The sequence below is a fragment of the Dendrobates tinctorius genome, unplaced genomic scaffold (assembly GCF_039654945.1).
Source record: "Dendrobates tinctorius isolate UK_male_01 unplaced genomic scaffold, ASM3965494v1 ptg000116l, whole genome shotgun sequence".
NCBI lineage: Eukaryota > Metazoa > Chordata > Amphibia > Anura > Dendrobatidae > Dendrobates > Dendrobates tinctorius.
The window spans coordinates 22,853,742-22,879,318 of NW_027361784.1; the positions used below are offsets into that span (position 1 = coordinate 22,853,742).

Consider the following 25,577-nt stretch of genomic DNA (forward strand, 5'->3'; position numbering starts at 1 on the left):
TATGTACAAGAATATAACTACTATAATACTGCCCCTATGTACAAGAATATAACTACTATAATACTGCCCCTATGTACAAGAATATAACTACTATAATACTGCCCCTATGTACAAGAATATAACTACTATAATACTGCCCCTATGTACAAAAATATAACTACTTAAATGGGCTGTACCAGCTAGAGAAAGGAGATCTAACATCCCCCATGGAATAGATTAGTAGCTGCGTATGAGCGCCACCACTTCACTCTTTGTTGCAGGACAGCCAGAGATAGCTGAGTGCTGTCGTTGCCCATCTCTCGCTGTCCCTCAGACAACAAGTGGAGCAGATACGTGCAAACATGGCCACCAAATCCATTCATTCTTGGGACAGGTTGGGGTTCCTAACAGTCAAACGTGTTACTACCTGTCCTGTGGAAAAATGAGATAACACTTTTAATCATGGGTTCTCACGGTTGGAAATATTTGGAAAACTTTTTTGACATATTCCAAGAAATGTCACCTTCTAACAGAAATTAATGATAAATGCGGCGTAACTTTCACTGCTAAGTAATCTTTCCACTGACATCTTAAGGAATGTGACTGTCAACGGATAACTTGGTGTACTGGAGTTATTGAGTGACACAGTTTGGGGGCATTTATTTTAAAAAAATGTACAAAAAAAAGCCCCAAACAAGCAAAGCAATAAAAAGGCAGCAGAAAAATTACACTTTTTAAAATTAACATTAAAGCAACACTTTCTCCTCATCCTCCTCTTCCAATTAACATATTTATCCTCTTAATATATTGCATTCATCATATTATACAGCGCTGTGTACTTACTATTGCTCATTTTGCTTTTCTACCCAGCTAATTCTTCTCTTTTCTCTGCTCTATGTAGAGAAAAGGGAAAACATGAAGTCTCATTTCCCTGCATGAGTCATCTCCCTCTTCAACTCCTGACAGAGCTGCTCTGCTCCTCCCCTCTGCAGGGGACTTTTGCAGTGATGACTCACGCAGGGAAAATTGATCTCCAGTTTCTACATGGAACTTAGAAGGATTCAGTTGCTCCGCTTTTACTCTTTTAATCACGTGATGTCATAGACCTAATGGAAAAGAGAAGCATTACCTAGGTAGAAAGGCCAAATGAGCAATTGTACACAGTGCTGTATACTATGGTGACTGCAATATATTAAGAGTTAAAAACTTTAATATAGCCAAGAATGTTTTTAAAGCAGCTGAGACGACAGGAACATCAAAAATGGAGCCAAACGGTATTTACTAAACAAGCAGACAAATAATCACAAAGGTCGGAATGTCTTAATAAGGCAAAACCCAAAACATGCAGCAATTATCAGTCCTGTTGACTGTCGCACTCTCGATGCTACTCGGAGATAGAGACGCACGCCCGTAATAAGAAGGCTTGGAGCATAAAAATAAATAAATATATAAAACTGGTTTGGATCTCAACTCTTAATCAATTTTTTGTTTTCCATGAAACCTAGTGATCGGTTTTCTAAACTGTTCTGACGCACCTGGCAGGGTGTGATGTGATGGGACCAACACTACAATGTGCTGAGCTTTGTTATCAATAAATAAAGAAATAAGGTTGTCCTATTTTTCACGTTGACTTTCGCTAATTGGAGGTACCGGCTCATCTTGTTAAATGGGTAAAATTGCAAAGCGCTTGTAAAAATAAATCGACTTTACAACTTATCTCTCCAACTCTCAAGAACAGAAAGATTTTTAATTTTATGTTTACTGCTCATTGCCTGGTTTATCGGCCGCCCTGCAGAGGTGGGGTTTATCGGCCGCCCTGCAGAGGTGGGGTTTATCGGCCGTCCTGCAGAGGTGGGGTTTATCGGCCGCCCTGCAGAGGTGGGGTTTATCGGCCAACCCTGCAGAGGTGGGGTTTATCGGCCGACCCTGCAGAGGTGGGGTTTATCGGCCGACCCTGCAGAGGTGGGGTTTATCGGCCGACCCTGCAGAGGTGGGGTTTATCGGCCGACCCTGCAGAGGTGGGGTTTATCGGCCGACCCTGCAGAGGTGGGGTTTATCGGCCCCCCTGAAGAGGTGGGGTTTATCGGCCGACCCTGCAGAGGTGGGGTTTATCGGCCGACCCTGCAGAGGTGGGGTTTATCGGCCGACCCTGCAGAGGTGGGGTTTATCGGCCGACCCTGCAGAGGTGGGGTTTATCGGCCGACCCTGCAGAGGTGGGGTTTAATGGCCGACCCTGCAGAGGTGGGGTTTATCGGCCGACCCTGCAGAGGTGGGGTTTATCGGCCGACCCTGCAGAGGTGGCTGGTTTTCTAGGCAAGGAGTTTGCGCTTACAAGCTGTTGGCTACATCGCTATGAATTTAAAAGCAGGCAAAAAGGCAGCACCGCTTACCTGCCCAGATCTTGGAACAAATGCACTACAGTGTGCAGCCAGCCCATAAAGCAAGATGTCAGCAACACAGGTGCAAAATACCCCAGATCAACAGCCACTCTCCACCTACGCCTTCCTGGAGGTGGTGACTGCCCAGTATACAATTGCACAATAAAGGCCACATAGGGCGTTGTTCACACAAGGGCTCTGCATAGTGTCTGGTTCACAGCCTATTAGTCACGCCCCTACCTTTCGATTAGGCGGGCTGGCCAGCACACGCTCAATGCATCACAGTGTGAACACCCCTCATGCGAGACCAGACTTGTTTGGGATTGGCTGCACCCTGAAAATTATAGTTCAAAAAATACAAAAATAGTGAGGTATTGGTTGATATTTTGCCCAAAATACGCAAGCTCGTAACCCGCGCCAAGGGTCCCCATGCTTACGAGTCCCTACACTAAACTAATTAGCAAAGCCACTAAAGAAAACTCAAAGTCTCCAAAAATTCAATTTAAACAGCAGACAAAAAGGCAGCAACACTCACCTGCTAATTAGTTTAGTGTAGGGACTCGTAAGCATGGGGACCCTTGGCGCTGTTATGGTTATGACTTGTTCACTATCATCGTTATGAAAGGTCAGCTTTATAAAAACCCAGCCTCCTCTAACTTTGTGCCAAAAAACAACAGCCATGGTTTCTTCTATGCAGCTTCCTAGCACTCTGAAAATGAAAATGGTGGAGAGGCCCACAAAGCAGGAGAAGGTTATAAGAAGATAGCAAAGCGTTTCCAAGTTGCCCTTTCCTCAGTTCGAAATGTAATTAAGAAATAGCAGTTAACAAAAAACAGGGGAGGTCAAGATAAGGTCAGGAAGACCAAGCAAAATTTCAGTGAGAGATGATAGGATTGCTAGGGAGGCAAATCGGAAACCCCGCTTGTCTGCAAAAGGCCTTCAGAAAGATTTAGCAGCACATATGTCCTTATAGGATTTAGAACTATACAAGAGCCCCTACATCTAACAAAGATGCCGAAGGGGCAGGTCCTGATTTTACACCAGGGTCCACTGGACTCTAGTTACGTCACTGCTGATGACTGAGGGCTCGATTGGTTGAGAACTTTCTTTCCGGTTTCCCTTTAGGCATAAATAATCAACTTTACTATATGTTCATGTGTATACAATGGAGAGGGCGGAGAAAATCCTTGTCAGGCACCTGGTGGCATCTTCTCTCCCTAAGAAGCGGGCATTTGGATTGAAACTGTGGATCTCACTAAAATCGGAAGGTTCAACCGGTCTTTGATCTAATTTGTATGAGTTGTTGGAGAAACTTTGGCAAACTTCCTCCCAAGCAGAACCAAGCCAGACTCATCCCTTCTACTTTCTCCCAAAACTTCTGTTTTATCTACTTGATGACATTTTCAGGAACAGGGCACTTGATTTCTAGAGGGTTACTTTCACTTTTAGAATTTTGGAAAATTTTGCTACTAATTTTCTTGACTCTCTTCTAATTTCCCATTCTTACGTATACAATTTTGGACAATCCACTGTTTAGGATCCTTATCCTTGGGTCATGGAGAGCTGTTGAAAGCACACAGGCGACTGATTTTAATGAGCGCGTGTAATGCTTAGTTTCCCCTGCGGAGGCACTGCAGGGAACCAAAACTCTTAGGGTACGTGCACACGCTGCGGAATGCTCTGCGGATTTGGCCGCGCGGATTTTGTACAATCCGCTGATAAATCTACAGGTCAAAAGACCTGCGGATTAGCCTGCGGTTTATCATCTCTACAATGGAGGAGATGGCAAACCGTTGCGGAATCCACAGAAAAGAATGACCAGTCAATTCTTTCTGCGGATTGTAAACTGCAGCAAAAACAGCGCAGAAAATTCCGCACCGTCTGCACTGCGGTTTCCATTTTGCACAGGATATAATGTTACTGTACAACGCAGCTAATTCTGCTGCGGATCCGCAGGGCCAAATCCGCTGTGGATCCGCAGCAGAATCCGCAGCGAGTGCACACCCTTATTGCCAAGTTCTCCCACAGATTGATCTACTAATTAAAGGAAACCTTCTAAGAAGAAAGTACCTAATTATATTGTCCCTAAGCTTTTTCGTGCCCTTCACAGGTTCGGCGCTGTTCTCACTGTCATGACTTTGATTCAGTGACCTTTTTCAGAAAAGACGTGTAATAGTCACCTTATAGTAAGGGGGGAAAAAAAAAAAAAAAAAAAAAAGAAAAAAAAGAAAAAGAGTCTGCCCTAATTATTACTTGATGGCTGAAAAAGGCAAATACTACGGGAACTGGAAAACAAAAAGGTGGAAATAATGTAGACAGGGAATTCCACCAGCTCAGACCGGGCTATGAGCCAGCACAGATTTCCACTATTACTTATTTCAAATTTCTCCCCGTCAACTTTTTAGTAATGCGTCGTTGTGGTTGTTGCAAAATTGAAGGGGAAAAAAAAAAAAATTACTACAATTTTTGCAAAAACGCGATTACGATGGAAAACTGGCTCAAAGGGAGAGATAAATTCCCCACAATGTACCTGTCCTTACACTCAGCCGCCAACAGTCCCACACGGTCCCATAGATCAGCCCACAAAAGGAGCAAAAAAAAAAAAAAAAAAAAGTTTTTCAGTGCAGTTTTGGGAATGTTTTTGGACAGAGGTGGGTTTTATATATTTCGAGGGGTTTAGTATACAGCACATCGTTTTATCAATGTCTTTGCCCTGAAATTTAAATGATTATGTTATATTACAACCAGTAGAAAAAAAAAAAAAGAATGAAAACAAGTCTGTGTGACGTGAAGAGGCAGCCTGTTCTATAGCAGATTGGATTGAAAACAGCGCCACTCTTGTGGCATTAAATAGGAAGTGCAGCTCAGCCCCATATACGTGGATAAGAATAAAAGCCATCCCTTTTTTTTGGGATCCTTGCTGCCAATGATATGTGCTGTGGAATGTGAGCATTTACCTTCTCTGCCAACCAGCCCATGTGCCGGATTTCTTGGCTCCCGGAGATCCCTTTTTTTCCGAGCTGATCTTTCACCTCTGTAATCGCCTTTGCAGCCTGTTCCACCGCTACTCCGTGGATCGCACTGAACCAGGTCTGGGCTGTTGCTGGATCTTTGCTTCTTAACACTACTGTGTGCTTGGCATCAGGTGAATGCAGCTCAAGGTGTCTGCAAAGAAGAAACACCAAGAATGGATTTTTCAATGCAAAATCTATTTTTTTTTAATCTGTTTTCTTCATCATCTATCCTCTGAGTTTAATGAATCTCTATGATTTCTCCATCTGCATTCTTGAGAGAGACCTAAAACAAGCTGGTGGAGCATGGAGCGGCAGTATACTGTATAGATCTAAAAAAAAGTCGGTGGAGCATGGAGCGGCAGTATACTGTATAGATCTAAAACAATTGGGTGGAGCATGGAGCGGCAGTATGCTGTATAGATCTAAAATAAGTCGGTGGAGCCTGGAGCGGCATTATGCTGTATAGATCTAAAACAAGTCTGTGGAGCATGAAGCGGCAGTATGCTGTATAGATCTGAAAGAAGTCGTTTGTGCATGGAGTGGCAGTATACTGTATAGATCTAAAACAAGTCGTGGAGCATGGAGCGGCAGTATGCTGTATAGATCTAAAATAAGTCGATGGAGCCTGGAGCAGCAGTATACTGTATAGATATAAAAAAAAGGCGTTGGTGCATGCAGCTGCAGTATACTCTACTGAACTAAAACAAGTTGGTGGCGCATGGAGTGGTAGTATACTGTATAGACCTAAAACAAGTCTGAGTAATATGGAGAGGCAGTATACTGTAAAGGCTAAAACCAAGTCTGTGCATTATGGAATGACAGTAAACTGTATAGCCCTAAAACAAGTCTGTGTGGTATAGAGAAGCAGTATACTGTATAGATATATATTACACACCTGTGTAGTATGGAGCAGGTGTGCACTGGATGTATCGAAAACAAGTCAGAGCCGCAGTATGCTGTATAGACCTAAAACAAGTGCGTGTAGTATGGAGAGGCAGTATGCTGTATAGATATATATATATAAAAAAAAAGTCTGTGTGGTATGGATCGGCAGTATATTTTATACACCTAAAACAAGAGTATGTAGCACGGAGTGGCAGTATACTGCATAGACCTAAAACAAGTCTGTGTCGTATGGAGCGGCAGTATACTATATCACAAACAGAACTTCTAATGAACATTACTGTACATGTCGCTACCTGTACTGTAATTGAGGGCACGCGATTGAAGAATTAAAGGGCTTGTCCAGGATGAGGAATAGGTCCTATTTTTTTTTTTTTTTTACTCCATGAGCTACATGTTGTCTTATTGAAGTGAATAGTGCTAAACAGCAATACAAGAAAAGACACACATACACGAGTCCTGCTGTTTCCGTCACTAGCTCTGATGATGGACAACCTCTTTAAGGGCTTTCTGTGAGATATGAAAGAGCAAAGCCTTGAGAAAGTGCTGAAGGGAAGCGGCAAGAAGAGCAAAGACCACAGAGAAGCCACGTAAAGCTCGTACTATCACACAGTAATGTAGGGCTTCTATGGTTCACACTGAATGTTTGCAGCTACGGTATATAGAATACAAGCAGGTAAACAGATGCAGGGACAGACTTTGGGGGGCGAGGACAACGGTCCCTTTTTCTTTTGGGAATCAGCCATTATCACTCTTCCTTTTTTCCCCAGCTCCATGCGGCGCCATTCACCCGTCAGGAGATGCAGCATTTTCTGGGATTCATACTTAAACATTAGAAGTATTTTTATTTTTTGACATTTCTTGCCTGCTTTTTTTTGTCCCTAACAAGTAAAATATAGTTATTCATTTGCATATAACATATTCTACAAAGTCTTCTTCATTTTCATATACGCACTGGTTATTTTTTGGTTTGCTTTTTCATGCAGTGAGCGGTGGCTCTGGAGGTGAAGAGGTGGTCACCGGGAGCAAAAAGGGTAAACACATGTACAGGTCTGGCCCCAGGTCTCGATATTTTGTGTTGCCCTGGTCTGGATAAAGAATTGTTTGTGCTGATACAGAGGCCGGGGGAGAAGCGGGATGCTTGCAGAAAAGATAGACTAAGGCTATGCGCGCACGTTGAGTATTTGCTTGCAGAAATTTCTGCATCTCCTGGCAGGAAAAAAGCTGCGGCAAAAAACACGCGTTTTTTTGGTGCGTTTTTGTATGCTTTTTTTGTACAGCAATGAAGACTTTTTTGAGCTTAATAAAGATATTTAAAAAAAAGTTTTGTGATGTAATTTCTTGGTTCAACACCATTTTTTTCATGCTGGTGCAGTAGCATCAGAATAATGGGATTAGGGCTTGGTGTCAGCAGCTGTCATTGACACCAAGTCCTAGGCTTAGTAATGCAAAGGTTTCAGCCTCGACACCCTTATTACCAAGCCCACAAGTAAACACAAACACACACAAACCTACACACACACACACACACAGTCATCAGCCTATGTATGAGCATTAACAGAACAAAAATACAAAGGCTGTAACCAGACAGCAATTAAAGGAAAAAAATGGCGTGGGTTCTGCATAATTTTAAAAACCAGCTGAGGGCCTATGTTTATAGCCTTGCAAGGGGGAAATACCCATCGAACTCCCCAGGCTATAAATATCAGCTCACAGCTGTATCTTTAGCCTTTACTGGCTATTAAAATGGGGGACCCCCAAAAAAGACGTGGGGTCCCCCTATAATTAATAACCAACAAAGGCTATGCAGACAGCTGCGAGCTGATATCAATAGCCTAGGAAGGGGCCAAGGATATTGCCAATCCCAGGCTAAAAACATCAGCTCTCAGCCACCCCAGAAAAGGTGGATCTGTTAGATGCGCCAAATCTGGTGATTAGCCTCGTTCGTCCCACTTGCCCTGTAGTGTCCCACGACGATCCTGATCACTTCAAGAGGAGTTGCTGATGTGACTGCTCTCAAAGACAGCCGGCGATACACTGACAGGAGGTAATCGCTCCAGCAGTGTATCACTGAGCCGCTGTGCGAGAGTTCACTGGAGTTCATCAGCTCCGGTGATCTCCCTTTCGGCACCACTGCTGAGTGGGAAAGTCATAAGGGAGAGCACCAGAGCTGATGAATTCCAGTGAACGCTCATGGCAGCTCAGTGATACACTGTGGGAGCAATTACCTTCTGTAAGTGTATCGCCGGTGGCCGGGTAGAGCGGTAAATGTGACTGTTCTACACATGAGATCGCCGTGAGACACTTGGGATTACGTGGACTATGGCGAAAAGGGGAGTATATGTTGGTTTAATTTTTTACATTATCTCTAGGAGATGAGGATATCAGAGATTTGGTGTTAGGTGAGTATAATGAGTTTTTATTTTTATGTGAATATGTATGTAATTTTCCTTTTTTTTTTTTTTACATCTCCCATCAGCGGCACCTGCTGTCACTGTTAATAGAGACAGCAGACGTAGCCCGATGGGAGCAGAAGTCTCATCAGCCCACGCCTGCTGATCTGTGGTAAGCTTTTAACTGCAGATCACATCTCCGGGTCACCTTCAGCTGCGGGATCACGCTGACATCTGCCAGCATGATCCCGCAGCGCTCTGACCGACGGTCTTACTGGCGGTAGCGTTACCGCTGGAAAGAACTGCGGCACCGGTGATTCCCACGCTGTCACACAGATGACAGCGTGGGAAACACCATAGGAAGCCAGTAAAATGCAAAACGAAAACTCAACAAATCCGCAAACATTTTTATACCTGTGTTTTTGCTGCAGATCTGACTGACCCAGTTGAAGTCAATGGGTGCAAACAAGCTGCAGAAACACAAAAAGAATTGACATGCTGCAGAAAAACAACGCACTGCAAATACGCATGGAAATTTACTGATCATGTGCGCAACACTTCAGGATTGCTATTGAATACACTTACATAAGGATTCTATAGCGTTTTTGGAACATTTCTGTGCGGAAAAGAGTGACGTGAAAACGCATAAAAAATACACTGTGTGCACATAGCCTAAAGATGTCTGGGCACTAAATGGTACAGTCAGTGGGCAAAGTCGTCATGGTGGTCTGGACTGGATGGAGAACAAAAGGATAGAGAACAGGTGCAGAAAAGATAGTTTGAGTCTTAACAACGTTCTCTTCCATAGTGTGCAGCGTGAAACAGATAGATAATAGATGATAGAAAAATAAATGATAGATGGAGAGAGATAATAGATGGATATAGATAGACAGATACTGTTGATAGATCTATAGATAATAAATAGATGATAGATGATAGATAGATATCGGATTTTTAATTGATTCTTTCAGAGTATGTATCCTTAAACGCTTGTCTACTTTTTGGGACATTTTTTCTTCACATTTTCTTTTTTACTTACGTGCATGCATTTGGAGCTAATAATCATTTCTGCAATTTGCTTTCCTTAAAAAAAATAATTTCACAGTTTTGCTTTTATAGGCATTTTATTTCACCAAACATTAAACTTTAAATTGTACCTGTGGTCATAAATCAGCCGAGTGGAGCCCAGAACTAGATATAAAAGAGTCACAAACTCCCCATCAGACTGTCATAGCGAGCTCACTGAAAGATTCTCCGTTGCCTCATTTTTCACTACAGCAATTATGCAAAAGTTTTAACGAAACAACAGTAAAAAAATTTTTTCTTCCTAGCCCCAATTACATGCAAGTAAAAATAAAATGTCCCAGTAAGTCCTTAATGTGGCTTACATTATAGCTCTCGGCTATCACCCTGCTTTTCTAGGGTCCTGCAAATCTGTGTAATTGAGCAGTAACACATCACCGGCTCTCAGATGGTCCCTCACATCCCCATTCAGAACCCAGAGATAGCCCAGTTCTCATGATTTCTTTCCCCGTGATATCCTGAGCAGCAATGTATTCCTTCCCGAATTAGCCTTGTGTCATCCCCTCTGTGTAATTATTCTCTATGAGCGGCACTTACCATTCGCTCGTCCCCCTGTGCCCGGCGGTCAGGTGCCCCCTGAAATCCTCTGATAACATTTTCTTAGGTCTCCATGAGAAACAGTTTTTCAGCCGCTTCTATTCCTGGAGCTCATCAGAAAGACTTGATTTCCCTGCAAGTGAATATTCTATATGGAAATCCGTCCCAAACCTCATCTGGGGCTGGCGGTCGGGGCGGGTGGCCGGCGATCTGCATGGTCTGCTCCGCATGGATAGGGGGAAACATTATAAAACTGTCTCCACTGATTGCCAGAAGGTTCCATCGTATCAGTATTTGTGCTTCTTCTGCAATTCCCTCCATAAGATATTCCTGGTGCATTCGAGGACAGTCTCTTGACACAAGCTAATGTCTTCTCACCACATGAGGCCAAGATAAACTGACATGACAGAACTCTCAGAGAGATCATTTAGAAGATTGGTCTCTGCTCTGTAAGTTTTCTTCCAAGACAAAAATGATACCATCCATTAGAATTGTGCATGGGGCAGGGGCTGATAGGATGGCATTGGGGGGAACCACAAGTCAAGATGCCTTGACCAAGGTGTCTACATGATGAGCTAGAAGTACAAGTCAGTCCTAGTTGCCAGGAATGTCCAAGATAGTCCCTCAAAAACAAAAAAGAGAATGTTCCTGGTCTTCTAGAAGAGTTGGAAAATCTCCCTGGCACCTTACAAATCTCACCCAGTGTTTCCTTTGCCCAGACAATGGTCGCCATGACCAAGGTGTCTAGATGATGAGTTTGAGTTACAATTAAGTTCTAGTTGCCAGGAATGTTCCAGTTAATCCCTCAAAAAAAAGAAAATATTACTGGTCTTCTAGAAAAGTTGGAAAATCTCCCTGGCACCTTACAAATGTTTCCTTTGCCCAGACGATGGTCCCTTGGACCAAGGTGTCTAGATGATGAGCTAAAGTTACACCTAGGTTCTAGTTGCCAGGAATGTCCAAGATAGTCCATCAAAAACAAAAAAGAGAAAGTTCATGATCTTCTAGAAGAGTTGGAAAATCTCCCTGGCACCTTACAAATGTTTCCTTTGCCCAGACGATGGTCCCTTGGACCAAGGTGTCTAGATGATGAGCTAAAGTTACACCTAGGTTCTAATTGCCAGGAATGTCCAAGATAGTCTATCAAAAACAAAAAAGAGAAAGTTCATGATCTTCTAGAAGAGTTGGAAAATCTCCCTGGCACCTTACCAATCTCACCCAGTGTTTCCTTTGTCCAGACAATGGTCGCTTTGACCAAGGTGTCTAGATGATGAGCTAGCGTTACAAGTTGGTCCTAGTTACCAGAAATGATCAAGATAGTCCCTCAAAAAAAAAAAAAGGAGAAAGTTCCTGGTCTTCTTGAATAGTTGGAAAATCTCCCTGGCACCTTACAACTCTGCCTCAGTGTTCTCTTCGCCCAGACGATGACAGCCTGTGTTATTAAGAAAGGGGTGATCACGGGTAATCCCGATCTCCCACAAGGAAATTTAGCAAAGTATGACCTAGGTACAACCTCAGAAGAATGACTGGCCGCTCAAGGACAACTGACGGTTCAGCTAAACCTACTCACACATATATTAATGTGGTTATCTAACTTCTAAATAAAAATCAGCTGCAAATGTTCTAAAACAAAAAAATAAAACTGTACTCAGCTCTTCTTTCCCACGTGACCCAGCAGTGACGCTCCGGCTGCCCTTCCGGTGTTTGTTTACATCCTGTCCGCTTGTAAACAAACACCAGGTGGACCACCGGCGCGTCAGTGCTCGTACTGCCCAATGCTTTGTTTTATTTCGTTGGTGACTCTTTATGAATTTATGTTTTAGAAAATAGCCATCAATCGAAAATTATCCACACTCATTAAATTACAGTCTGCTCATTTCATGACTTGACATTTTTTCCCCGACTCTCTGTACACATGCATGCTCAGTTCTGGAAAGCCGGCATATTTCTTTCAAAGGGTAGAAGAGAATAATTGACTTCCTTCCAGATCCTTTCAAGTAGAGACTTGTATCTTTGAAATCCAACATGCCCAATATTCCCTTCCCTGGTCATCTGCCACTGGAGTGGAGAGTTGGCAAGTCCCTACACTTGCGATGCTTCTAGAAAAGAACATCTTGATGCCTATGGCAAGTGACGGATCAGGTCATAATATGACATAATAAGCATATACAGATAAAGCTAGGGCCTAAACACTTGTTCGCACACCATATCATGACTACAGATGATTTTGCTGCACTCTGTCGGGAGATGTTTGTGCTATATGTGTCTGTAAGCTGCCATACAGCAGATGAGATATGCATTACAGAATGTTGTGGATTTTTATGTTAGATTAATGCATTTAATTTGTATAGAGACTTGGAGTCCTTAATGGAGCCATAACATGGATGTGTGTATGAAGCCTTCTGGAGGCTTCAGAGCTGAAATCTCTCAGTATTTCTTCCTAACTCAATGCCAACCGTATTGATCTACCTTATGGCTAGTGTTGTCTTCGTACCAGATATGGTACAGTCATCTTATGTTGGAAAACTACCTATTATAGGAGCCTAACTAAGCTATTATTCATACAGCATGTTGACTGTTTCAGCTCCTAGCCTAGGTGTCATGCGGTCATGGTCTTCGTTAAGGAAGGGGGACCTCAAACTGTCCCTGGAATTGGGACCCTAACTATCCCTGGCCCAGGGGTACGCTTGAAAGTAGAGAGGCCCGATCCTCCGACCTTGCTATGGTCCTTTTAAAGTCCTAGGCTGTCCCCTCGCCCACGAGGAATGGGACAGATATGTTACTGTATATATGTAAGACAAACAGGGATGACAAAAAGCATCTTAAATACAAAAACACTCAGCAAGGGTAGAAAGAAATAAAGGGAAGGATAGGAAGGTAGAAAAACAAATGAGAATAGGATAATGGTGAAAGCATACGTCGAAAAACAGCCTACAACAATCTCCAGCAGCAACTACGAACTCCAACTTCAGCACACCAACTCCAGCAAGCCAGGAAGTAAACTTTCACAGGCGGGGATGAAAAGGTCTGGCCAGGGAGGATGGAAATGAGCAGGTCAGGAGCAGCTGTAAGATGGAGTTGCATGTCTCTAAGGCTGGTTTCACATTTGCGTTAAAACAACGCTGCGCCCTGCGTCGTTAAGCCCCGCCCCGAGCCGGCTCCCTGCCCGCCCCATCCGGGATCACCGCCTACTTTCGCATTTGCACGCATGCGATCGGCGCACCCTATCTTTAGCATAGGGTGCGCAGATCATGCGCTGCCAGTGTGAAAGTAGCGTGCTGCGCACTTTTGAGGGTGCGCCGTGCGCGCCGAAATGCAACATGCTGCATTTCGGCGCGCACGGCGCACCGTCAAAAGTGCGCAGCACGCTACTTTCACACTGACAGCGCATGATCTGCGCACCCTATGCTAAAGATAGGGTGCGCCGATCGCATGCGTGCAAATGCGAAAGTAGGCGGTGATCCCGGATGGGGCGGGCAGGGAGCCGGCTCGGGGCGGGGCTTAACGACGCAGGGCGCAGCGTTGTTTTAACGCAAATGTGAAACCAGCCTAACCAGCATACAACAAGTTGCTAACATCTTCTGTACCAAAGGAAACATCCATTTAATACGAGGAACAAACACACAGGCTAATTGGAAGACCTGCAATTCACAATACGTAATGATCATCTAACCTCACATCTCCTAGAAGGATGTGACACACTCGTGACACTAGGAGACCACTACCATTGAGGCAGCACTTTGTTCCTTTGCAACCCTCTGAGTTTGAGCCAACCATGGTCACCATTTGCACAACAATTGTACGTTCTCCCCACATTTTGGGGGGGTTTCCTCCAGTGTTTCCAATTTCCTCCCATACCCCAAAAAGATAACAATAGGTTCCTAGGAAAGCAATAAACCTAACCCAAATGTGTGTCTGAGGGCTCGTGCAGACGACCGCATTTTCAGTCAGATTGCGATCTGACAAAACACTAGATTGCACTCGGACCAATATTATTCTATGGGGTCATGCACATGTCCGATTTTTTCCATGAACAGATAAAAAAAAAAACCGAGCATGCCTGAGCTCCATCCCATATTCAGATCATACTTGGCCATGCAAGTAGATGAATCCATAGAAAAAAATCAGACTGCACTTGGATGACATCTGAGCGCAGTCAAATTCCACGAGAATGGAAAAGATTTTTTTCCCATCTCCTCCTCATCCGAGAAAACCGGATCACACTCTGATCAGATTTTCTCGGAGGACAGAAAATACGGTCGTGTGACCCTAGCCTAAGAAAGGGAAATTACTTTGTGAGCCACCCCAAGGACAGGGACCGCTGTGCGCAACAGAAAATAACTTCTAGCTCGCGTTAGCACTTTTTTTTTTGCCAGGCCTGTTCTGTCCGATCCTCATTCTTCTCCTACCACACCTCTACAATATAATGATTGTCACTGTCGGGAAGACCAAAATAAGACTTGAGTGATGTTTAGAGCCACGATGAATTCCCATTAGCCTTTTACACTTCATACATCACTTAGACTCAGGACTAAACATTACTAAAGATGGAAACCTGCTGCGGTCCAGGGACTCCTGGACATTCCCGATGTTGTACCACTATATAAACAGACTTTAAAGTTCAAATGAAAGAGCCCTTAAGAAAACATTCACTTGATATCAGCCATTAAGATTTCCCGAGATTAATGCACTAAGTGCATTGGTAAATAGCAGAGGGCGGCAACACGGAGCCGCCATTTATAAAGCTCTGGGGGGCTTTCACCTTTATCACAAGCGCATCATTATGAGATTAGATTAGTTTACCAACTTTTTTTTTATAAAACTTCACATTTCTCATACGGCCCTTGAAACTTTTTTTTTAGATTGACGTATCCACTTTTTTTATACTTTTGTAATAAAAGATTTAACATACTATTTTAGATTTAGTCAACTTTTCTTTTTTATCAATTGTGCAACTTTTTTTTTTTTTTTAGATTATCATATTTTTATAATACCAATACCCACAACTCCTTTCCGTGTAAAGGGAACCTGACAGCCGATCCACTGCATGATTTCAACCATGTATTGTATGTTTGACTGTGAAATGCAGCAGTGTTTAAGAGAAAACCGGGGACCCACCTGTCCGACTAGTCTTCGGTGTGGCTCGGTTCCCAGTGGCAACTTCCCGCCCGCTCTCCTTGAGTGACAGGTCTCTCCTTTCATGTATGTGTAGGGAGAGAACTGCCACTCCAGGGGAGCAGATGGGAAGAGGCTATATAGCATGTCATCACTTTATAAAGTGAGAATAAATGCCGCCGGTGACAGAGCCGCATGGGAGACTAGTCAAGACAGGTGGGTTCTGCCAGCTCAATTCCCTTGAGTGACAGGTCTCTCCCTTTATGCATGTACAGGGAGAGAACTGTCACTCCAGGAGAGCAGATGGGGAGAAGCTACCGGGGACCGGGCTATATAGCATGTCATCACTTAAGTGAGAATAAATGCCGCCGGTGACAGAGCCGCATGGGAGACTAGTCAAGACAGGTGGGTTCTGCCAGCTCAATTCCCTTGAGTGACAGGTCTCTCCCTTTATGCATGTACAGGGAGAGAACTGTCACTCCAGGAGAGCAGATGGGGAGAAGCTACCGGGGACCGGGCTATATAGCATGTCATCACTTAAGTGAGAATAAATGCCGCCGGTGACAGAGCCGCATGGGAGACTAGTCAAACAGGTGGGTTCTTCCCGACCACACCCTCGAGTGACAGACCTTTTCCATCGTACATGTATAGGGAGAGACCTGTCAGTTATCGGCAGCAGGCAGGGAGAAGCCAAAGGGAACCCGATTCTTGAACCAGTCTCCCGTACGGTTCGGTCCCCGGCGGGTCGAAAAAATATGTTTTTCTCTGAACTGTTGCAGTGTTCCAAACAAAAATGGCTATAATTACACAGCCGGTGTCTGATACATGTCGCCCGTGGATCCAGCAGTATGTATTAGCTGTCAGGATTCCTTTAAGCCTTTGTTTTTATGATACTCACAATTTTTTTAGATTGATTTACCAACTTTCTTTTTTTTATAAGGGTACGTCTACACGAAACATTTTTGCCGCATTTTTTTGTGTGTTTTTCATGCATACATTTTTTTACCAGCAAAATAAATGTCATGCACACAATGTTTTTTTTCCTTGTGTATTTTACCCAGCATTTTTTTCAATACAGCATTGCGTCAATTCATTCAGCGTTTTTGCTGCATTTTTCACCCATTCAAATAAATGCATAAAAAAAATGCAAGTAAAAAAAACGCCTAAAAATAACAAGCGTATTGCAAGCTGCCTTTTACCTGCCAAGAGATGTATTTTTATTCCAGGAAAAAAAAAAAACTTGTATGTACTTGGACATTTCCAACCCTCAATCCAAAAGGTACGAATAATGAAATCCGAGCAACGATCAGTGATGACGGCTCTTACCCTGCTCCGAAGGATGCAAAATATTCCCCAAATTTCCATTAACCCCTTGGTAGGCTGCATGTGTCAGGTTTTTCGAACACAAGACGATCACTGATCAGTGGGAGAAATCCACATCCTAAAAGCGCACAGGACCATCCATCCACTCAGAACAAGACATGAACTAAGGATGCGGGTGAGCTGGAGGCCACGCCGCTTTCTTTCAAGTAAAAGTTATAAGGACTGTAAAAGGAGAAAGTCGCCGTTCATAAAACACCTGCACCATGAGTGACTACCAGAGACCTCATTCTTGGGATCAGCGGAGGACTGATCCTAAGGCCTGTTTCACACGTCCGTTTTTCAGATCAGTAGTAATCCGCGAAAATGGCGGAAAACGGAGAGAGAGAGACGATCCCAGATCGTGCTACAGAGAGCCTAGTAGTTGATCCCAGGCCGTGCTGCAGGGAGCTTAGGAGCTGATCTCAGACCGTGCTGCAGGGAGCTCAGGAGCTGATATCAGACCTTGCTGCAGGGAGCTCAGGAGCTGATTTCAGTCCGTGCTGCAGGGAGCTCAGGAGCTGATATCAGTCCGTGCTGCAGGGAGCTAAGGAGCTGATATCAGACCGTGCTGCAGGGAGCTCAGGAGCTGATCTCAGACCGTGCTGCAGGGAGCTCAGGAGCTGATCCTAGCTGTGCTGCAGGGAGCTCAGGAGCTGATATCAGACCTTGCTGCAGGGAGCTCAGGAGCTGATCTCAGACCGTGCTGCAGGGAGCTCAGGAGCTGATATCAGACCTTGCTGCAGGGAGCTCAGGAGCTGATATCAGTCCGTGCTGCAGGGAGCTCAGGAGCTGATCCCAGGCCGTGCTACAGGGAGCTCAGGAGCTGATCTCAGACCGTGCTGCAGAGAGCCTAGTAGTTGATCCCAGGCCGTGCTGCAGGGAGCTCAGGAGCTGATCTCAGACCGTGCTGCAGGGAGCTCAGGAGCTGATATCAGACCTTGCTGCAGGGAGCTCAGGAGCTGATTTCAGTCCGTGCTGCAGGGAGCTCAGGAGCTGATATCAGTCCGTGCTGCAGGGAGCTAAGGAGCTGATATCAGACCGTGCTGCAGGGAGCTCAGGAGCTGATCTCAGACCGTGCTGCAGGGAGCTCAGGAGCTGATCCTAGCTGTGCTGCAGGGAGCTCAGGAGCTGATCTCAGACCGTGCTGCAGGGAGCTCAGGAGCTGATCCCAGGCCGTGCTACAGGGAGCTCAGGAGCTGATCTCAGACCGTGCTGCAGAGAGCCTAGTAGTTGATCCCAGGCCGTGCTGCAGGGAGCTCAGGAGCTGATCTCAGACCGTGCTGCAGGGAGCTCAGGAGCTGATCTCAGACCGTGCTGCAGGGAGCTCAGGAGCTGATCTCAGACCGTGCTGCAGGGAGCTCAGGAGCTGATCTCAGACCGTGCTGCAGGGAGCTCAGGAGCTGATCTCAGACCGTGCTGCAGGGAGCTCAGGAGCTGATCTCAGACCGTGCTGCAGGGAGCTCAGGAGCTGATCTCAGACCGTGCTGCAGGGAGCTCAGGAGCTGATCTCAGACCGTGCTGCAGGGAGCTCAGGAGCTGATCTCAGACCGTGCTGCAGGGAGCTCAGGAGCTGATCTCAGACCGTGCTGCAGGGAGCTCAGGAGCTGATCTCAGACCGTGCTGCAGGGAGCTCAGGAGCTGATCTCAGACCGTGCTGCAGGGAGCTCAGGAGCTGATCTCAGACCGTGCTGCAGGGAGCTCAGGAGCTGATCTCAGACCGTGCTGCAGGGAGCTCAGGAGCTGATCTCAGACCGTGCTGCAGGGAGCTCAGGAGCTGATCTCAGACCGTGCTGCAGGGAGCTCAGGAGCTGATCTCAGACCGTGCTGCAGGGAGCTCAGGAGCTGATCTCAGACCGTGCTGCAGGGAGCTCAGGAGCTGATCTCAGACCGTGCTGCAGGGAGCTCAGGAGCTGATCTCAGACCGTGCTGCAGGGAGCTCAGGAGCTGATCTCAGACCGTGCTGCAGGGAGCTCAGGAGCTGATCTCAGACCGTGCTGCAGGGAGCTCAGGAGCTGATCTCAGACCGTGCTGCAGGGTGCTCATGAGCTGATCTCAGACCGTGCTGCAGGGAGCTCAGGAGCTGATCTCAGACCGTGCTGCAGGGAGCTCAGGAGCTGATCTCAGACCGTGCTGCAGGGAGCTCAGGAGCTGATCTCAGACCGTGCTGCAGGGAGCTCAGGAGCTGATCTCAGACCGTGCTGCAGGGAGCTTAGGAGGCGATCCTAGCTGTGCTGCAGGGAGCTCAGGAGCTGATCTCAGACCGTGCTGCAGGGAGCTTAGGAGCTGATCCTAGCTGTGCTGCAGGGAGCTCAGGAGCTGATCTCAGACCGTGCTGCAGGGAGCTTAGGAGCTGATCCTAGCTGTGCTGCAGGGAGCTCAGGAGCTGATATCAGACCGTGCTGCAGGGAGCTCAGGAGCTGATATCAGACCGTGCTGCAGGGAGCTCAGGAGCTGATCCTAGCTGTGCTGCAGGGAGCTCAGGAGCTGATCTCAGACCGTGCTGCAGGGAGCTTAGGAGCTGATCCTAGCTGTGCTGCAGGGAGCTCAGGAGCTGATATCAGACCGTGCTGCAGGGAGCTCAGGAGCTGATATCAGACCGTGCTGCAGGGAGCTCAGGAGCTGATCCTAGCTGTGCTGCAGGGAGCTCAGGAGCTGATCTCAGACCGTGCTGCAGGGAGCTTAGGAGCTGATCCTAGCTGTGCTGCAGGGAGCTTAGGAGGCGATCTCAAACTTTGCAGCAGGGGACTGAACCGCATGGGAGACTAGTCAAACAGGTGGGTTCTTCCCTCCAGCTACATGGAGTGACAGACCTCTCCCTTCATTTATATATAGGGAGAGACCTGTCAGTCATTAGCAGTGGGCGGAGAGAAGCTGCTGGGGATCTGCCTATCCAACTAGTCTCCCATGCAGCTCAGTCCATGGAAACCTTAAAAGAATGTTTTTCTCTGAAACGGCGCAGCTCTTGAATCACACATGCCTGGCTGACATAATACAACCAGTGTGGGATACATGCTGCCTGCGGATCGGGCAGACTGTATCAGCTGTCAAGTTCCCTTACGTGCAGAATCTCATCATTTCAAACACTAAAAGTGCACTTAAAAAATCTGCATCACATCAAAAACACATGAAGGGGAGGAAAACGCATCAAAAAGTTAGCAAAAGTACAATAATAAGAGCAGATAGTTATTGCATATGACTGCAAAAAAAAGCAGCATTTTCACATGTGGGAACAGGGCCTTAGTCAAAACGAACAATACAGACAGAATTAATGTTGTCACCGCCTATGTAAGTGCTGTTATCCTGTATACACAACATACCGCTGTTGACAGGTGACAGGAGTAAAGACGGGGGCAATTTAGTAAGACGCGGCATATGTAAGGAAAGGTCGGACAGAAATGACGCATCCGATGTAACGACAAATGTGTGTGTGAGTCAGGGAGACGAAAGATTAATAGCTGGCAATGACAATGCTGCGACCTTACTGGTAATCTGAGACTTCTGAAAATGGAATGCTGCTTTACCACTTATTATTGTGGCTCGATCAGACTTCTTTTGCAGTCTTATACTTTTACTGAAATTGTTTCTTTATTATGTACTAGCTGATTATATAATTATAATGAATGCATCTATATATATATATATATATAAACCTGAGTGTATAGCCCCGCCCACTCCGCATAGCCACATCAGCCCATCAGCCAGAGCCACTGGACAACTACCCCTAATATCCCACATCATCCCGTCAGCCAGAGCCACCGGACAACTACCCCTAATATCCCACATCATCCTGTCACAGCCACTGGACAACTACCCCTAATATCCCACATCATCCCGTCAGCCAGAGCCACCGGACTACTGCCCCTAATAACCCACATCATGCCGTCAGCCAGAGCCACCGGACTACTACCCCTAATATCCCACATCATGCCGTCAGCCAGAGCTACCGGACTACTACCACTAATATCCTACATCATCCCATCAGCCAGAGCCACCGGACTACTACCACTAATATCCCACATCATCCCGTCAGCCAGAGCCACCGGACTACTACCCCTAATATCCCACATCATCCCGTCAGCCAGAGCCACCGGACTACTACCCCTAATATCCCACATCATCCCGTCAGCCAGAGCCACCGGACAACTACCCCTAATATCCCACATCATGCCGTCAGCCAGAGCTACCGGACTACTGCCCCTAATATCCCACATCATCCCATCAGCCAGAGCCACTGGACAACTACCCCTAATATCCCACATCATCCCGTCAGCCAGAGCCACCGGACTACTACCCCTAATATCCCACATCATCCCATCAGCCAGAGCCACTGGACAACTACCCCTAATATCCCACATCATCCCGTCAGCCAGAGCCACCGGACAACTACCCCTAATATCCCACATCATCCCGTCAGCCAGAGCTACCGGACTACTGCCCCTAATATCCCACATCATCCCATCAGCCAGAGCCACCGGACAACTACCCCTAATATCCCACATCATGCCGTCAGCCAGAGCTACCGGACTACTACCCCTAATATCCCACATCATCCCGTCAGCCAGAGCTACCGGACTACTGCCCCTAATATCCCACATCATCCCATCAGCCAGAGCCACCGGACAACTACCCCTAATATCCCACATCATGCCGTCAGCCAGAGCTACCGGACTACTACCCCTAATATCCCACATCATCCCGTCAGCCAGAGCCACCGGACTACTGCCCCTAATATCCCACATCATGCCGTCAGCCAGAGTTACCGGACTACTACCCCTAATATCCCACATCATCCCGTCAGCCAGAGCCACCGGACAACTACCACTAATATCCCACATCATCCCGTCAGCCAGAGCTACCGGACTACTACCCCTAATATCCCACATAATCCCATCAGCCAGAGCCACCGGACTACTACCCCTAATATCCCACATCATCCCGTCAGCCAGAGCTACCGGACTACTACCCCTAATATCTCACATCATCCCGTCAGCCAGAGCCACCGGACTACTACCCCTAATATCCCACATCATCCCGTCAGCCAGAGCTACCGGACTACTACCCCTAATATCCCACATAATCCCATCAGCCAGAGCCACCGGACTACTACCCCTAATATCCCACATCATCCCGTCAGCCAGAGCCACCGGACTACTACCCCTAATATCCCACATCATCCCGTCAGCCAGAGACACCGGACTACTACCCATAATATCCCACATCATCCCATCAGCCAGAGCCACCGGACTACTACCCCTAATATCTCACATCATCCTGTCAGCCAGAGACACCGGACTACTACCCCTAATATCCCACATCATCCCGTCAGCCAGAGACACCGGACTACTACCCCTAATATCTCACATCATCCTGTCAGCCAGAGACACCGGACTACTACCCCTAATATCCCACATCATCCCGTCAGCCAGAGACACCGGACTACTACCCCTAATATCCCACATCATCCCGTCAGCCAGAGACACCGGACTACTACCACTAATATCCCACATCATCCCATCAGCCACAGCCACCGGACTACTACCCCTAATATCTCACATCATCCTGTCAGCCAGAGACACCGGACTACTACCCCTAATATCCCACATCATCCCGTCAGCCAGAGACACCGGACTACTACCACTAATATCCCACATCATCCCATCAGCCAGAGCCACCGGACTACTACCCCTAATATCCCACATCATCCCGTCAGCCAGAGCCACAGGACTACTACCTCTAATATCCCACATCGTCCCATCAGCCAGAGCCACAGGACTACTACCTCTAATATCCCACATCATCCTGTCAGCCAGAGACACCGGACTACTACCCCTAATATCCCACATCATCCCGTCAGCCAGAGCCACCGGACTACTACCCCTAATATCCCACATCATCCCATCAGCCAGAGCCACCGGACTACTACCCCTAATATCCCACATCATCCTGTCAGCCAGAGCCACCGGACTACTACCCCTAATATCCCACATCATCCCGTCAGCCAGAGCCACCGGACTACTACCCCTAATATCTCACATCATCCCGTCAGCCAGAGCCACCGGACTACTCCCCCTAATATCCCACATCATCCCGTCAGCCTGGCATCAGAACCAGAGCGTTGAGTGGATTAGCCCTGACTTCCATACCGGGGATCCCTTTAATAGAAGCCTGGGGTGAGAAACAGAGTGCTGAGGGATTTACCCTAACTTCCATACTGGAAATCCCTTTAACCCCTTAACCCCCAAGGGTGGTTTGCACGTTCATGACCGGGACAATTTTTACAATTCTGACCACTGTCCCTTTATGAGGTAATAACTCTGAAACGCTTCCATGGATCCCGGTGATTCTGACATTGTTTTGTCGTGACATATTGTACTTCATGCTACTGGTAAAATTTCATTCATATAAATTGCGTTTTTTTTGTGTGAAAAAAACGGAAATTTGGCAAAAATGTTGAAAATTTCGCAATTTTCCAACTTTGAATTTTTATGCCCTTAAATCACAGCGATACGGCACACAAAAAACTTAATAAGTAACATTTCCCACATGTTTACTTTACATCAGCACAATTTTGGAACCCCAATTTTTTTTTGTTAGGAAGTTATAAGGGTTAAAAGTTGACCAGCGATTTCTCATTTTTGCAACACCATTTTATTTTTACGGACCACATCACATTTGAAGCCACTTTGAGGGGTCTATATGATAGAAAATACCCAAAAGTGACACCATTCTAAAAACTGCACCCCTTAAGGTGCACAAAACCACATTCAAGAAGTTTATTAACCCTTTACGTGCTTCACAGGAATTTTTTGAATATTTTAAAAAAAAAATGAACATTTAACTTTTTTTCACAAAAAAAATATTTCAGGTTCAATTTTTTTTATTTTACCAAGGGTAACAGGAGAAATTGGACTGCAAAAATTATTGTGCAGTTTGTCCTGAGTACGCTGATACCTGATATGTGAGGGGGAACCACTGTTTCGGCGCATGGCAGAGCTCAGAATGGAAGGAGCGCCGTTTGACTTTTTCAATGCAAAATTGGCTAGAATTCAGATCGGACGCCATGTCACGTTTGGAGAGCCCCTGATGTACCTAAACAGTGGAAACCCCCCACAAGTGACCCCATTTTGGAAACTATACCCCCCAAGGAGCTTATCTAGATATGTGGTGAGAACTTTGAACCCACAAGGGCTTCACAGAAGTTTATAACGTACAGCGGTACAATTAAAAAAATCATATTTTTCCACAAAAAAGATCTTTTCACCCCCAATTTTTATTTTCCCAAGGGTAACAGGACCCTAAAAGTTATTGTGCAATTTGTCCTGAGTACGCCGATACCCCACATGTGGCGGTAAACCACTATTTGGGCGCATGGCAGAGCTCGGAAGGGAAGCAGCGCCATTTGACGTTTTTGGCTGGAATTGAGATCGGACACCATGTCGTGTTTGGAAAGCCCCTGATGTACCAAAACAGTGAAAACCCCCCACAAATGACACCATTTTGGAAACTAGACCCCCTAAGGAACTTATCTAGATGTGTGGTGAGCACTTTGAACCCCCCAGTGCTTCACAGAAGTTTATAACGCCCGAGCGTGAAAATAAAAAAATCGTATTTTTTCCATAAACATGATCTTTTAGTCCCCAATTTTTTTTATTTTCCCAATGGTAACAGAAGAAATTGGGAAAAAGTTGTTGTCCAATTTGTCCCGAGTACGCTGATACCTCATATGTGGGAGAAAACTACTGTATGGGCACACGTCGGGGCTCGGAAGGGAAGGAGTGACGTTTTGGAATGCAGACTTTGATGGATTGGTCTGCGGGTGTCATGTGCGTTTGGAGAGCCCCTGATGTACCTAAACTATTGAAACTCCCCACAAGTGACCCCATTTTGGAGACTAGACCCCCACGGAACTTATCTAGATGTGTGGAGAGCACTTTGAACCCCCAAGTGCTTCACAGAAGTTTATAACGCCCGGGCATGAAAATAAAAAAATCATTTTTTTCCACAAAAAAATATATTTTTGCCCCAAATTTTTTATTTTCCTAAGGGCAACAGGAGAAATTGGACCGCAAAAGTTGTTTTGCAATTTGTCCTGAGTAGGCTGATACCCCATATGTGGGGGTAAATCACTGTTTGGGCGCATGGCAGAGCTTGGAAGGGAAGGAGCACCATTTTACTTTTTCAACGCACAATTGGCTGGAATTGAGATCAGACGCCATGTTGCGTTTGGAGAGCCCCTGATGTGCCCAAACATTGGAAACCCCCAATTCTAACTCCAACCCTAACCCCAACACACCCCTAACCCTAATGGGAAAATGGAAATAAATACATTTTTTTTATTTTATTATTTTTCCCTAACTAAGGGGGTGATAACGGGGGGTTTGATTTACTATTTATGGCGGTTTTTATTTTTGGCGGCTGTCACACGCTAAAAGATGCTTTTTATTGTAAAAATAGTTTTTGCATCACCACATATTGAGAGCTATAATTTTTCCATATTTTGACCCACAGAGTCACGTGAGGTCTTATTTTTTTGCGGGACGAGTTGACGTTTTTATTGGTACCATTTTCGGGCATGTGACATCTTTTGATCGCTTTTTATTCTGATTTTTGGGACGCAGAATGAACAAAAACCAGCGTTTCATGAATTTCTTTTGGGGGGTACGTTTACACCGTTCCGCCTGCGGTAAAATTGATAAAGCGGTTTTATTCTTCGGGTCAGTACGGTTACAGCGATACCTCATTTAGGTCTTTTTTTATGTTTTGGCGCTTTTATGCAATGAAAACAATTTTATATAAAAAATAATTATTTTTGC

At 45.8% G+C, this 25,577-nt stretch overlaps 1 protein-coding gene across 2 annotated transcripts in view; it reads right to left on the reverse strand.

Annotated features, from left to right (window-relative positions):
* The window catches only part of SNTB1 (syntrophin beta 1), a 188,281-nt gene that overhangs the window by 71,427 nt on the left and 91,277 nt on the right, over window positions 1-25,577 (reverse strand). For both annotated transcript variants that reach the window (XM_073590271.1, XM_073590272.1), the window contains exon 3: window positions 5,315-5,522. In XM_073590271.1, coding sequence (XP_073446372.1) covers window positions 5,315-5,522 — 208 coding nt within the window. The remainder of the gene's footprint in view (window positions 1-5,314; window positions 5,523-25,577) is intronic.